The sequence below is a fragment of the Elephas maximus genome, chromosome 1 (genome assembly GCF_024166365.1).
Source record: "Elephas maximus indicus isolate mEleMax1 chromosome 1, mEleMax1 primary haplotype, whole genome shotgun sequence".
Classification (NCBI taxonomy): Eukaryota; Metazoa; Chordata; class Mammalia; order Proboscidea; family Elephantidae; genus Elephas; species Elephas maximus.
The window spans coordinates 107,182,210-107,195,516 of NC_064819.1; the positions used below are offsets into that span (position 1 = coordinate 107,182,210).

Here is a 13,307-nt window from a genome sequence, read left to right on the forward strand (position 1 = left end):
ACCCAGGGAAGATGTAAATATTTTCAAGTATTGAGGGATGTTAAGGAGGTGGTAAGGATCCCTGGTGGTGCAGTGGTTAAGAGCTATCGCTGCTAACCTGAAGGTCGGCAGTTCAAAACCACCAGCCACTCCTTGAAAACCCTATGGGGGCAGTTCCACTATGTCCTGTAGAGTCACTATGAGTTAGGATTGACTCCATGGCAACAGGGTTTTGTTTTTTTTTTTTTGGTTAAGGATCCTTGGTGGCACAATGGTTAAGAGCTCAGCTACTATAGTTTGAACCCACCAGTGGCTCTTCTTGAGAAAAGACCTGGCAATCCACTGCCCTAAGGATTACGCCTTGGAAACCCTACAGGGCAGTTCTACTCCGTCCTGTAGGGTCACTGTAAGTCGGAATCCACTCGACAGCACACAACAGCAACAAGGGGGTGCCAGTTGGATGGCCTATAACTTATTAGTCAGGTGAGGTCAGTAGAGTTAAGGTGGTAAGATTATGAACTTTAGAAAAGAAGAAAAAGGTCTGATATAGTTGGCATAAGGAATGTGGAGTGAGCCATTCAGGAAGGCACAGCAGGCTTGCTGAGCAGCAATGAAAGCTCAGCTAAGATTAAAAACTCACATCAATTATGGTTCAAACTGCTAGGATTTTGTGATTTCTACTATCTATTACCAACTGCGGGTTTGCAAAAGGTCAAAGGGGTTTTATTTTTTAAATGCAATTGGTTAATAACTTTTCTGTAGAAATTATCAGTCCAACGCTCGCTTCAGCAGCACATATACTAAAATTGCAACGATACAGAGAAGATGAGCATGGCCCCTGCACACGGATGACATGCGAATTCATGGAGCGTTCCATACTTTTCACATTCAAATACTTTGAGGGACAGAGTAGCTGGGGCTGGGGCTCCAGGATCATAGTTTGGGGGGACATCTACGTAAATTGGCATAACAAAGTTTATTAAGAAAATGTTCTGCATCCCACTTTGGTGAGCAGCCATCTAAGGCGCATAAATTGGTCCCAATCCACCTGGAGCAAAGGAGAATGAAGAACACCAAAAACACAAAGAAAATACTAGCCCAAGACAAGAGGGCCACATAAACCAGAGACTCCATCAGCCCGAGACCAGAAGAACTAGATGGTGCCTGGCTACCACCAATGACTGCCCTGACAGTGAACACAACAAAGAATCCCGGACACTGCAGGAGAAAAGTGCAGAGCAGAATTCAAATTCACATAAAAAGACCAGACTTAATTGTCTGACAGAGACTGGAGGAGCCCCTGAAACTATGGCCCCCAGACACTCTGTTAACCCAGAATTAAAACTATTCCCGAAGCTAACTCTTCAAAGGTTAGGCTGGACTATAAAACAAAAAATACTACTTGTGAGGAGTGTAGTTCTTAGTTTAATCAGACACACGAGACCAAATGGGTGGGTTCTGTGAAGAGGCAGGGTGAGAAGGCAGGAAGGGACAGGAACTGGACACAGGAAACCCGAGATGGAAACGGAGAGTGTGCTGTCACATTTAAGGGATAGCAACTAATGTCACATAACAATGTAAGTTTTTGTATGAGAAATTGACTTGAGCTGTAAACTTTCACCTACAGCACAATAAAAATATATATATATCGGTCCACAAATATGAATTGCAACTCCATTAGTGAAGTCTACTTGGAGTTATGCTAACAGTCCTTATTTTGCTGTTGATATTGTTTCGTTAATTTGTGATTTAGGAGAGTCCATGTGTTAGACTAGAATTGCTTCTTAGGGTGTCTTGGGCTGTAACCTTTACAAGGGCAGATAGCCAGGACCGTTTCTTATGCGGGGCCAACCTTTTGGTTACTAGACGAGCACAAATCATTTGTCCTACCCATAGACCTTATGAACAATCTTCAGGAGCATAGCCTTTGGATACTGGTCGTAGTTCCTAATGTGAAGATATGGTTAAGGATTTTGTTAGATATGGTCTCCTTTTATTATCAAAATTATTTATCTTAAGCAATTGAATTTTGTGTGTGTGTGGACTTTTTTTTCTTTGTGGATGTTACACATTGTGAAGCTAATTAGGGTCCTTTTTCAAGTCAGCTAATAGTTTAGAAAAAAAACTGTTCGGATTCACCTCCGGCTACAGAACAGAGCATGGCAAGATATAGTCTTTACTGGTGTCCTTTGAGCCTCCAGTATGTTCCTCCTAGTCATTTGTTTTTGTTTTGTTACATTTCACAAATCCCAGAAGCCACCTTAAATTCTTTCTTGGATTGTTTATACAAGTGTTAAATATATAAATATTTAAGGTCCTTCAGATACCTTAACGCTTGAGGTAATTATTAAATAAAAACCATTCTGTAGCTATAAGGCCACTAGACCCAAAAAAGCTCCTTGAAAATATCTTAAGACTTTGTTTACGAATACCAGACAATATTGTAGATAGCAGAAAGCCAAATTTGTAACAGTAAAATAGAGAGTTCTGGCAAAATGAGTGTAAAAATTAACTTAGATGGATGTTTGCCTCAACTCCCTTTAAGATGACAGCTAGTATAACTATGCCTAAGAATTTAAGAAAAGTAACTTGCCCCCCCTAGTAACTTGGGAAACCGTGGTGGCATAGTGGTTAAGAGTTCAGCTGCTGTTGGCAGTTTGAATCCATCACGTGCTCCTTGGAAACCCTATGGGGCAGTTTGGCTCTGTCCTATAGGGTCGCTATGAGTCAGAATTGACTGGACAGCAATGGGTTTGGTTTGGTTAGTGACCTTGGGAGGAACCCTGGTGGCACAGTGTTTAACCAGTTGGCTGCTAACTGAAAGGTCAGCAGTTTGAACCCACCAGCCATTCTGAGGGAGAACAATGTGGCAGTCTGCTTCAGACACTGCTGTCAATTCTAACTTATAGTCACCCTAGAGGACAGAGTAGAACTGCCCCATAGGGTTTCAAAGGCTGTAACTTTTACTGAAGCAGATTAACATCTCTCTCCTGAGGAGCGGCTGGTGGATTTGAACTGACGACCTTTTGATTAGAAGCCTAGTCCTTTAACGACTGCACCAACAGGGCTCCCTCTGCAAAGATTACAGCCTTGGAAACCCTATGGGGCAGTTCCACTTTGTCCTGTAGGGTTGCTATGAGTCGGAATCGACTCAACAGCAGGGGTAATAGTAACCTTGGAAGTGTTCTTTCCAACTCAACTAACACTATTAAAAACCAGTATGTTTTGGTAGTTAAGTGAGTTCTAGAGCCAGGATACCGGCTTTTCAAATCCTAGTCCACCACTTGAGCTGTGTGTGTGTAATCTTGGGCAACTAAGTTACTTACCTGATTCTTCATTTGAAAAATGGTGCTAACAGAATCTACCTCATCATTAGGGAGGTGCTTAGAACAGTGTTTATGACATTTAAAGTGCACAAAAAATTGGTAGCTATAATTACTTAGGCCTTATAGTTGGCAAGAAACATAAGTCTCTCTGGATCCACGCCAAAGCTTTGGGCCCAAACAAGTCAATGAATAAATAGCTGGATTCCAGAAGGCCAGGCTAATATGTAGCTAAAAAAAAAAGAGGAGTCTTTAGAGCACTCTCTTGAGAAATACCAATGTAAGTCAAGCTTTCAGTTAAAAAAAAAAAACTCTCAGTACTCTGCACAGGTTTGATACTATACTTCCACATGAATTGGCTACTATAGTCCTATTAGAGCCCTGGTGGTGCAGTGGTTAAGAGTTATAGCTGCTAACCAAAAGGTCAGCAGTTCAAATCCACCAGCTGCTCCTTGGAAATTCTATGGGGCAGTTCTACCCTTCGGAATTGACTTGATGGCAATGGTTTGGTTTTTTGGTATGTCCCTACTAAGGAGCCCTGGTGGTGCAGTGGTTAAGCGCTTGGCTGCTAACCAAAAGGTCGGAGGTTTGAATCCACGAGCTGCTCCACAGGAGAAAGACTTGGCAGTCTGCTTCTGTAAAGATCATAGCCGTAGAAACCCTGTGGGGCAGTTCTCTGTCCCATAGGGTCAATGGAATCGACTTGGCGGCAACTGGTGTGAGAAAAGAGCCCTACTGAATTCCTTTATTAAATATTAATTGAAGGCCTGCCTTATCATGCACTGTACTAGGCTTTAAATATTACAAGTCATTAGAAATCAACACACCCAGGGAACCCCAGGTTGAGAAGGAAAGAGTGCTGATGTCATGGGGTTGGCAACTAATGTCACAAAACAGTATGTGTATTGTTTAATGAGAAACGAATTTGCTCTGTAAACCTTCATTTGAAGCAAAATAAAAAACAAAAACCAACACATTCCCACACCCTTCTCCCCTTACTTCTTCAACCTATCATAATCAAATAAAACCTTCTAGTCAGTACCAAAATAACAAAATTGTTTTAAAATATTACGCCTTTCGTGAATTTAACGGAAATCACAAGTAGAGCCTACCACAATTTCTAGCCTTAATATCCCGAAAACATGCAAAATGGGATAAAAAGTAAACTTTGGGGTTCATTAGCTGGAGTCAGTCCCACACGGAATATGTGGTAGAACTGATGAACAGAGTGACAACTGCTTAGTCCCACTGGATCATTCGCTGCTCTTCAGGAAGAATACTCCAGTTTGGGGAGGCCACATCCCGGGCCAGCCAGTTGAAATCGTCAACGTCGTTCCAGTTATTTTTGCTCCGATCTAAGCCAGAGCCCTCGAAGTCCTTGTCGATCCCCGGGTAGCTCCAGGTGTAAGGGGCGAACTGGATCCCGTTGCAGTCCTCTATAATGGCCCTGCTGGTCACCTGCAGGAAGATGCGGGTGTCTTTCGTAGTGTGGATGCGGAGCTGTTGGCAGGCCACGACCAGTACGCAGTCACTGCAGTCCTCCAAAAACACAGAGGTGGACACCGGCCCGGAGAGGACGGTGCAGTTTCGGGCCCTGGTCAACCGCAGGGTATTGGGATTGCCGTACAACCTGATCGTGCAGTTGCTCAGCTCGGTCAAAAGGACGTCGCGCTGGTGCAGCTCTTCCGCTATCTTCTCCAAGACTTGAGACTCCAGATTGGAGAAGCCACAGACCCAGACAGAGCCGAAGCCTCGCTCCCCCTTCATGGAGGATGCAGAGGCCAGAATGCCTTCTGCCATCGGAGCACCAGGAGCCGCGTCCACTTGGGTGGCGGGTGCGGGATCCCTCCTCCGGCTCTTGAAAGCGAAACGCTTCTTGGGCTGCAGCTCCCGGCGCCGCTCTGCTAGGGCCGCCTGCAGCCGCGCCAGCGCCTCCTGTCCCTGCCGCAGCTCGTAGGCGGCCAGGAACAAAACCGAGTCGTTGAGAAGTTTCTGCAGCCCCTGGAGTCGGGCGGCCGCCTCCTCCAGCCGCTCGGCGGACTCCCCGCCCTCCAAAAGCTTTTCCACCGCCGCTCGCTCCCGGGAGAAGGCAGCGGCGAAAAAGTCACTCTTCTCCTCCTCCACCTTCTGGCTCTGTTGCCTTTGCTTCCGCCTTTCCACCTCCAGTTGCCGCTCTTGTTCACGTCTCTGAAGCCGCTCAGGCACCAGGCTCAGGTCCCGCTGGGATCGCATGTCCCCGTTCCCCACAGCGGCAGCTGAGCAACTACCACTCTCCATCTTGACTTCAGGGTTCCTTTCTCTTGCCTTCCTTCCTCTGGGCGCGCCCTCCGTGAGGCCTCCCACCAAGCCGTCCTGTGATTGGTTGGCCATGCTGACGTCAGGCCCCTGGCCTTATTTTCTTCGCTCATTGGTTCCTTCGCGTCGGAGGGGGCGGGGACGGGGGCGGGGCAGGCTGACAAGTGGGGGTGGGGAGACAAAGGTCCTTGTGGATGGGTGGGGTGGTAGGCAGGCGGGGGAAGCTTTTTTTTCTCTTAAAGGGGCAGGACTTATATCCGGGATTGTGGGGTGAGTTGCAGCAGCGGCAGCTGCACATGTGGGTTTGTTTATAAGAACAAGGTTAGAAACTCGCAGGCCTCCCCCTCCCCCCAGCTCCTCCCTGCTACCCCCTTACAGGCCGGAGATCCGATACTGGGGCGGGGGGGCGGAATGTGTGTGTGTGATGGGTGGTGGGACAGGTAGTGGTGAGAAAGATGGAGGGGGGGTAATGTTGCACCGCCCGGCCCGCGCCGGAGGAAGCGGCAGCTGGAACAGCTGGCTAGGGAGCTGCTTGCATGCCGCTGGTTTTTTTCTTTTTCCTTCCATCACCCCTTCCCCCAACCCACTCCTGCCGCCCCATAACCCTCATTCTACGCGCCCCCCCCATCCGTTGCGGCCTGGGGGCTCCTGGATCCCCACAGACCGATTCTGGGGCGGGAGAAGGCGAGGGGCACCGCGATGAGAGAGACTGGGTTCCTCACTGCAACCGGGTTCGGGGGGCTCTGGGGGAGTCTAGAAACGGATTACTATTTTTTTGGCCAATTGCTGCAGTCAGGGGGTGGGGGCGGGGAAGGGTGCGATTCCACACCCCCTTCCTCTTCCTCCCACGCCCTCTCCCACCCTTCCCGGCCACTCCCTTCGCGGCTGGGCGCCGCTGGCCGAGCTGAAGGGAGACCCCCTCCTCGGCCCGGTGGCTCTGTGCAGGGCGGTCGGAGTTTAGGAAGGCGAAGGGGAGAACTGCGAACATTATTTCTAGAGGTGGTGGGAGGGATTTGTCACCGGAAGTGAATGAGCCCAGCCTAAAGTCGGGACGAACGGGAGGTGTGAGTGGGCCGCCCAGACGGCGCAGCCCCTGGCAAAAGCCCAGAGCAGCGGCAGGGCGAGGACCCCGGACGCAGCTGGCTGCCCGGGCGCGGTCGCCGCCTGTGCTCCGTTCAGCTCTGCGGAGCTCTGCAGCGGGGCCCGCTCTTCCAACCTTCGGTTTCACTTTTATCTCCGCCCCCATTCTCCAGCCTCCATTGTTTTTAATTGGTGTATTTAAACTGCCCAAGAAACTGCCACTTGAAATTTCACCGATATACCTGCAATTGGATGCAGAGAAGGACTGAAGGAAATGGGAGCTGTTGAATTAAATCTGGGTTAAGACTGACCACAGTTTTTCACGCCCCACTCTCCTTGCTTTCCCTTTGAAACAAACAAACACACAAAACGACAACACCCGGGTTGAACAGAGTATTTCTCCTCTGAGAGTCAGAAGTGGTCACCCTTGTGGCATATTACGCGCGGGAGGAGGGGGGAATCTTGTGTATTTATGTGTGTGTAGGCGCACCCAATGGAGACAGGGATGCTGGAAAAATGCTGTCCTTATATATATTCGTCGTTTTCATTAGCCTTGTTATCACGGGTGAGACTTTGTTTTTTCAAAACAGGCTTATTTCACAAAGGTATGGGGTTTTGTTTTGTTTTTTATGGGTGCGAGGCTGGTGAATGAAATAGAGCTGGTTGTCTTGTGCAAGACAGTGTAATAGCTATTTTATGAAGTATTGATGTGACCAAAGAGGGCTTAGAGAAGACTTTGCTGGGAAAAGAAGTCTCACTGCTTCCCTTGAGTTTTTCAGCAGTTGAACCTGTCCTGCTCAAATTGAGAAAATTTGTAGCCAAAGAAGATCTGTCGATTGGACCTGGAGGTTTCAGCTGGAGTCCAGTGACATTTCTGTATTACCCATAGTGACTCTATGAATGGCTTTAAGTGTTGGCTGTATCAGAAGGGGAATTAAACATTTCCAAGAACTTCACTTCTGTTCAACAACAGGTTTGGGCGGTAGAGTCCAGTAGACTTTGGAAATTTCTGAATATTTTAAGTTGGCTAATGCAAACTTCTGAAAGAAAGAAGTGAAGTTGTGAAGGTCAAAAATTGACAGGTCATCCAGTTGACCTGGTCTGTTCCGGGCAGTTTGGAAAACTGATGCAGGCTAGCCCCAGCACTGATGCTGGCTAAGTTAGGTGGTCAAGACCTGAATATAAAGCTACATTTCTGGGTTCCAAAGCACTGGAAAGGCTGTGATACCTCTGACATTGCTCTACTGTGTTTGCATCCTTTCTGACATTTGAGGGCTGTCAGTTCAGAGTTCGTCCTTGAAATGGACCCCAGCTCATCAGAGGTAAGTGCCCGTTCTGATGGAAGGAGAGAGGTTGATGCATTCCAGCAGGAATGTGGCAAAAGGCAAGCTGTTGTGTGTTCTTAATCCTACTTTCAAAGATACTTTAAAGGGCCTGTGAATCAAAGTACTGCTCTTTTAGACATCTTGAAAAATGAAAGAATTCTAAGGTGTTAAAAACCAAACCCATTGCTGTTAAGTCTATTCCAACTCATAGCGACCCTTTGATTAACAGCTGAGCTTTTAACCACTGCGCCACCAGGGCACCCTCCAAGGTGTTAGAGACTTTCAAAAAATTATTTAACAGTAATTTAGATGCTTTATGGTTCTATTTGTTAGATTTTTTAAAACTTTTTGAGAGTTTCAAACATACATAAAATAGAAGTTATGAGGATGCATGTATAGTCGTCACCCAGCTTCGACAGTTTCTGACTCACAACCTTGTTTGTTCTAAAACCCAGCCACTTCCTTACCCCACCCTGCATATCTTAAAGCAAATCCCAGACATTATGTTATTTAAAAATCTATTTCTGTACATATCTCTAAAGGATAAAGGATCCCCTTTTAACATATAACCACAATACCATTACCACACTAATTTAAAAATATACGTGTATATGTGTGTATGTATGTATCCTTCATATCATCAGATTCCCAGTCTATATTCACATTACTCCGGTTATCCTGTAATTTTCTTTCTTATTTTTTTAACAGTTATTTTATTTGAATAAGGATCCAAACATGCTCCATACAATGTGTCTAGTTAATCTATACCTTAAATCACTTTTAATGTATGGGTTCCTTCTCTCCCTCTCTCTCTCTTTAAATTGTCTTGTTGAAGAAACTGGATTATTTGTTCAGTAGAGTTTCCACAAGGAGCCCTGGTGGTGCAGAGATTAAGCACTTGGCTGCTTACCCAGACACACCACGGGAGAAAGATGTGGCAGTCAGCTCCCGTAAAGATTACAGCCTTGGAAAGCCTAAGGGCCAGTTCTACTCAGTCCTGTAGGGTTGCTGTGAGTAGGAATTGACTGGACGACAAGGGTTTTTTTTCTTTTTTTGAGTTTCCCACAGGATTTTGCTGGTTGTATCCCATAGTGTATTTGTTAGATTCTGAATATTTGTCATCTTTATTTGGCCTCTTAATGTCAGAGTGAATATCATGTGTGTATAGTTATATGTGAAACCCTGGTGGTGTAGTGGTTAAGTGCTACGGCTGCAAACCAAAGGGTCGGCAGTTCAAATCCGCCACGTGCTCCTTGGAAACTCTATGGGGCAGTTCAACTCTGTCCTATAGGGTCACTATGAGTCGGAATCGACTCAACAGCACTGGGTTTTTTGGTTTTTTTTTTTGGTTTTATAGTTACACACCATAGGAAATAAACAAATAGCTAACTGAAACATTTAAGCAAAATAAAAGTTGTTGAGTGTGGTTAGACAGCAGGGAAATAATTGGTCCTTTGCTGTTCTGTGAAGTTTATCAGGGGCCCTGTGCAAGTGGAAGGTACCAGCCACACCTAGGCTAATAAAACAGATCTAGGCCCTGTTTTCTAGAAACTCGATACCAAAAGGAAGTAACGCCTATTCATCTTTCAGCAAACACTGACTGTCTACTGGATGTAAAACATTTATTAAAGAGCTCTATATGTTCCGTGACAGAATTCTCACCTTCCATGCTGAAGAACCAGATCAATTCCGAGCCAGTGCACTTAATGTGGAAACCTTGGTGGTGTAGTGGTTGAGTGCTACAGCTGCCAACCTAAAGGTCGGCAGTTCAGATCCACCAGGTGCTCCTTGGAAACTCTATGGGGCAGTTCTGCTCTGTCCTATAGGGTTGCTGTGAGTCAGAATCGAGACGACGGCAACGGGCATTTCTAATGGGTTTTGGCACTTCATGTGCAGCTACCACCTGTCTGTCATTGGAGGCTTGCATGTTGCTGTGGTGTTGAACGGGATTCAGCAGAGCTTCCAGACTAAGACAGACTAGGGAGGAAGGCCTGGCGATCTACTTCTGAAAATCAGCCAGTGAAAACCCTATGATCACAACGGTCCAGTCTGCAACCAACCATGGGGATGGCGCAGAACATTTTGTTCCATTGTGCATGGTGTTGCCATGAGGCAGGGGTTGACTCAGCAGCAGCTAACAACAACATTTGTCAAGTATCAAATGTTAGGCAAGTTCTTCTGCCTTGGTCACTGACTTTTCTGAGACACAAAGGTAGTGAAAGATGACAGCTGTGAAGGCATGTCTTGTTCTTGAAAAGGCTCCATATTAGTTGGAGAAGCAGTACAGAAACAACTCTTCCTTCTCTCTTTGCCCTAGCTTTGTCCTCCCCTCAACATCCTTCACCTTCTGGAACTTTTTTCACCATTGTGCATCTTAAGCCTAGCACAGAGCCTGGCACATGTTTGTTTATCTCATATCTGTTTATAAAGCACTAACTGTACCCAGCACTGAGCCAGAGAGGCCCTAAGGCTGCCAAGGTAAATACAGGCGAAGTCCCTGTCCTCCTTGAGAAGGCTTTATCTAGGCAAATAATCACAAACATGTAAAACTGTAACAGTGATAAGCATTATAAAGGAAAGAGGTACAGGGGGTGCCCTCAGTGGGGGGACTGACCTTGTTGGGAAGGTCAGTGAAGGCTTCAAAGGGGCCAGAGGTGAGGCTTTCTAGGTGAGTAGGAATTAACAAGGACCAGTAGGTGAACACATAAAAGTGTCTTCTAGCTATATGGGCTCACGAAGGTCACAGGTAACTTCATGGAGAGCTATGTCAGAGAAGTGTGGTGGGCAGGAGCCCCAGGGGTGAGAAATAGAGGGGGGAGGTGTAATGGAGCTCATAACAAACACAGGTAACTCTTTGGAGAAGTTTGAGTGTGAAGGGGAAAAGGTAGTAGCTGAAAAATGGGAAGAAGCCACTGAGGTTTTTTTGTTTTTAACCCAAAATATGTGTATTGGGATGGTTTCCCATTCATCCTCATTCAGGGTGTTTTTAGTGCTGCTTCCATCCATCTGAAGGAGCACTCTTCTGTAACGCAGAACTACTGTTTGTGGATGGCTAAAGACCATGATGATTTTATAGCGTCCTGGGCATTTCATGGAAACCCTGGTAGCCTAGTGGTTAAGAGCTACGGCTGCTAACCAAAAAGTCAGCAGTTCGAATCCACCAGGTGCTACCTGGAAACTCTATGGGGCAGTTCTACTCTGTCCTCTAGGGCTACTATGAGTCAGAATCGACTTGACGGCAATGGGCTTGGGCTGGACATTTCACATCCATGGAGTAGGAATTAGGGCTCTGCGTAGGTGCTTCTTCTTGTGTTTTCTCTTCTCTTTTGGAGAGGGTGAAGGAGACAAGAGGCATATTCTTGTAGGGAGACTGTCACCACTGGAAGACTTTTGCTTTTTACAGTAAGAACTTCCATGTTTAAGGCCAAAGGGAAGGGTCCAGTTAAGAGGAAAGCTTCAGTAGAGGAGAAAGAATTGTAAAGCCCCTAATGTGAGGATCCTGAAAAGGTTGGAGGGGTGGAGCCCAAAACTCAGGTGGAAGGATTAGCTATAGATAGGAGGATGAGCAGGTATCCTTGGGTGGTGTAAATGGTTAACACATTCGCAGCTAACCAAAAGGTTGGAGGTTCAAGTCCACCCAGAGGTGCCTTGGAAGAAAGGCCTGACAATTTGCTTCCTAAAAAGCAGCCACTGAAAACTCCATGGAGTGCAGTTCTACTCTGACACAGGGTCACTATGAGTTGGAGTCGATTCAACGGCAACTGGGTGGTTGGTTTATCTACTATCTAAAATATTTCATATTCAGCAAGGCCTAAAATGAGTCCTTATCTCCTCAGTGATCTCTTATCTTCGATAATGTTTTAGTTTTTTTTTATTGTTGTGTTACAAACCACAAACAAAACTTAGTGGCTTAAAACAGCAACAATTATTTCCCACAATTCTGGGGACTTAGCTGGGGCTGAGATCTAGGAGATGGCCTCACTCACACGTCTGGGCCCTTGGTGCTGGCTTTCGGCTGGGGTACCTCACCTGTCTCTCCCACTTGGTCTCTTGGCATTCAGTAGTCTAATTCAGTAGTCTGGCTCAGGGTTATTTGCATGATGGCTGACTTCCAAGAGGGCAAAAGTAGGAGCTGCCAGGCCTCCTAAGGCCTGGGCCAGAACTGGCACAATGTCACTTCTAATTTATTCAGCTGTTCAGAGCAAACCACAAAGCCATCCCAAATTCCAGGAGACAGAGAAAGAGACTCCACCTTTTGATGGGAGGAGCAAGATGCACTTAGAGGGATGGAAGAATCGCCCAGCAGGGCAGGTGCTCAATGAATGAATGAGCCCATAGGACACAGAGAATCTGCGATAATCCACCGTGATGTATATAAATAGATTTGCCAACATTTATACAAGCATTTACTGTGTGCCAGGTAAAGGAACCCTGGTGGTGCTAACCGAAAGTTCAGTAGTTTGAACCCACCAGCCACTCTGCAGGAGAAAAATGTGGCAATCTACTTCCATAAAGATTAAAAAAAAAAAAATTTTTTTTTTTTTTTTTTAGATTACACCCTTGGAAACCTATGGGGCAGTTCTACTCTGTCCTGTAGAGTCGCTATGAGTTGAAATCAACTTGATGGCAACTGGTTTTTTGGCACGTGCCAGGCAGTGGATAAGGTGCCCTGGTGGCGCAAAGGTTAAGCACTCAGCTGCTGACCAAAAGGTTGGCAGTTCCAACCCACTGAGCAGCTTCATGGAGAAAGACCTGGTGATTGGCTTCTGTAAAGATTACAGCCTAGAAAACCCTTTGGGGCAGTTCTGTGTTACACGTGGCCCTCCAGTGGCTCTACCTGTGACCCCGTGCCTCATCACCTCTATGTGGCAAGGCACTTGCCTCCTGCAAGATCTGTTTTACACATCTTCCCTTCTGGGAAGCCTGTGATTCTCTCCTCCGTTGGTTCTGGATAAGGTCAGGTAGTGTTTATTTACAGGTCTCTCTTCTGCAGCTTGGGCTCCTCTGAGCAGGCGTGTGTTTTATTCCATGCTGTATCCCCTAGCACAGCCGCTGGTACACAAGAGGTGCACAGTAAATGCTTGTTAAGTAGATGAGTTAATGGATGAAGAGCTGGGCTAGAAGCAAGGCCTGTCTTAAGCGTGTGATTAGAAGTGGGTCAGGGCACTTGTTCTTGTTTCTAGGGTAAGGAACTGAAGGAGTCCAGGGACAGAGAAGAGGGCATTTAATATACTGAGCTGATCAGGAAAGACGTCTAGTTAAAGAGGTACCTAAGCCGTTGACTCTGTGATAAAGCAGCATATAG

General features: G+C 46.4%; 2 protein-coding genes and 1 non-coding gene across 3 annotated transcripts in view; 2 read left to right on the forward strand and 1 right to left on the reverse strand.

The window, feature by feature from the left end:
- The first annotated feature begins 759 nt into the window (after window positions 1-759).
- On the forward strand, window positions 760-862 carry LOC126058250 (U6 spliceosomal RNA). Its single transcript, XR_007513152.1, has one exon. It is a non-coding gene; the product is annotated as a U6 spliceosomal RNA (small nuclear RNA).
- A 3,336-nt stretch (window positions 863-4,198) lies between these two features.
- TBCC (tubulin folding cofactor C) lies at window positions 4,199-5,595 on the reverse strand. The gene has a single exon (XM_049892256.1). The coding sequence runs from the start codon at window positions 5,577-5,579 to the stop codon at window positions 4,542-4,544; it is 1,038 nt and encodes a 345-aa protein (XP_049748213.1). The 5' UTR covers window positions 5,580-5,595; the 3' UTR covers window positions 4,199-4,541.
- Window positions 5,596-5,845: 250 nt separating this feature from the next.
- BICRAL (BICRA like chromatin remodeling complex associated protein) overlaps window positions 5,846-13,307 on the forward strand; it is a 99,946-nt gene continuing 92,484 nt past the window's right edge. Inside the window, exon 1 of the mRNA XM_049892293.1 lies at window positions 5,846-5,867. The gene's annotated coding sequence lies outside the window, so the exon portion shown is untranslated. The remainder of the gene's footprint in view (window positions 5,868-13,307) is intronic.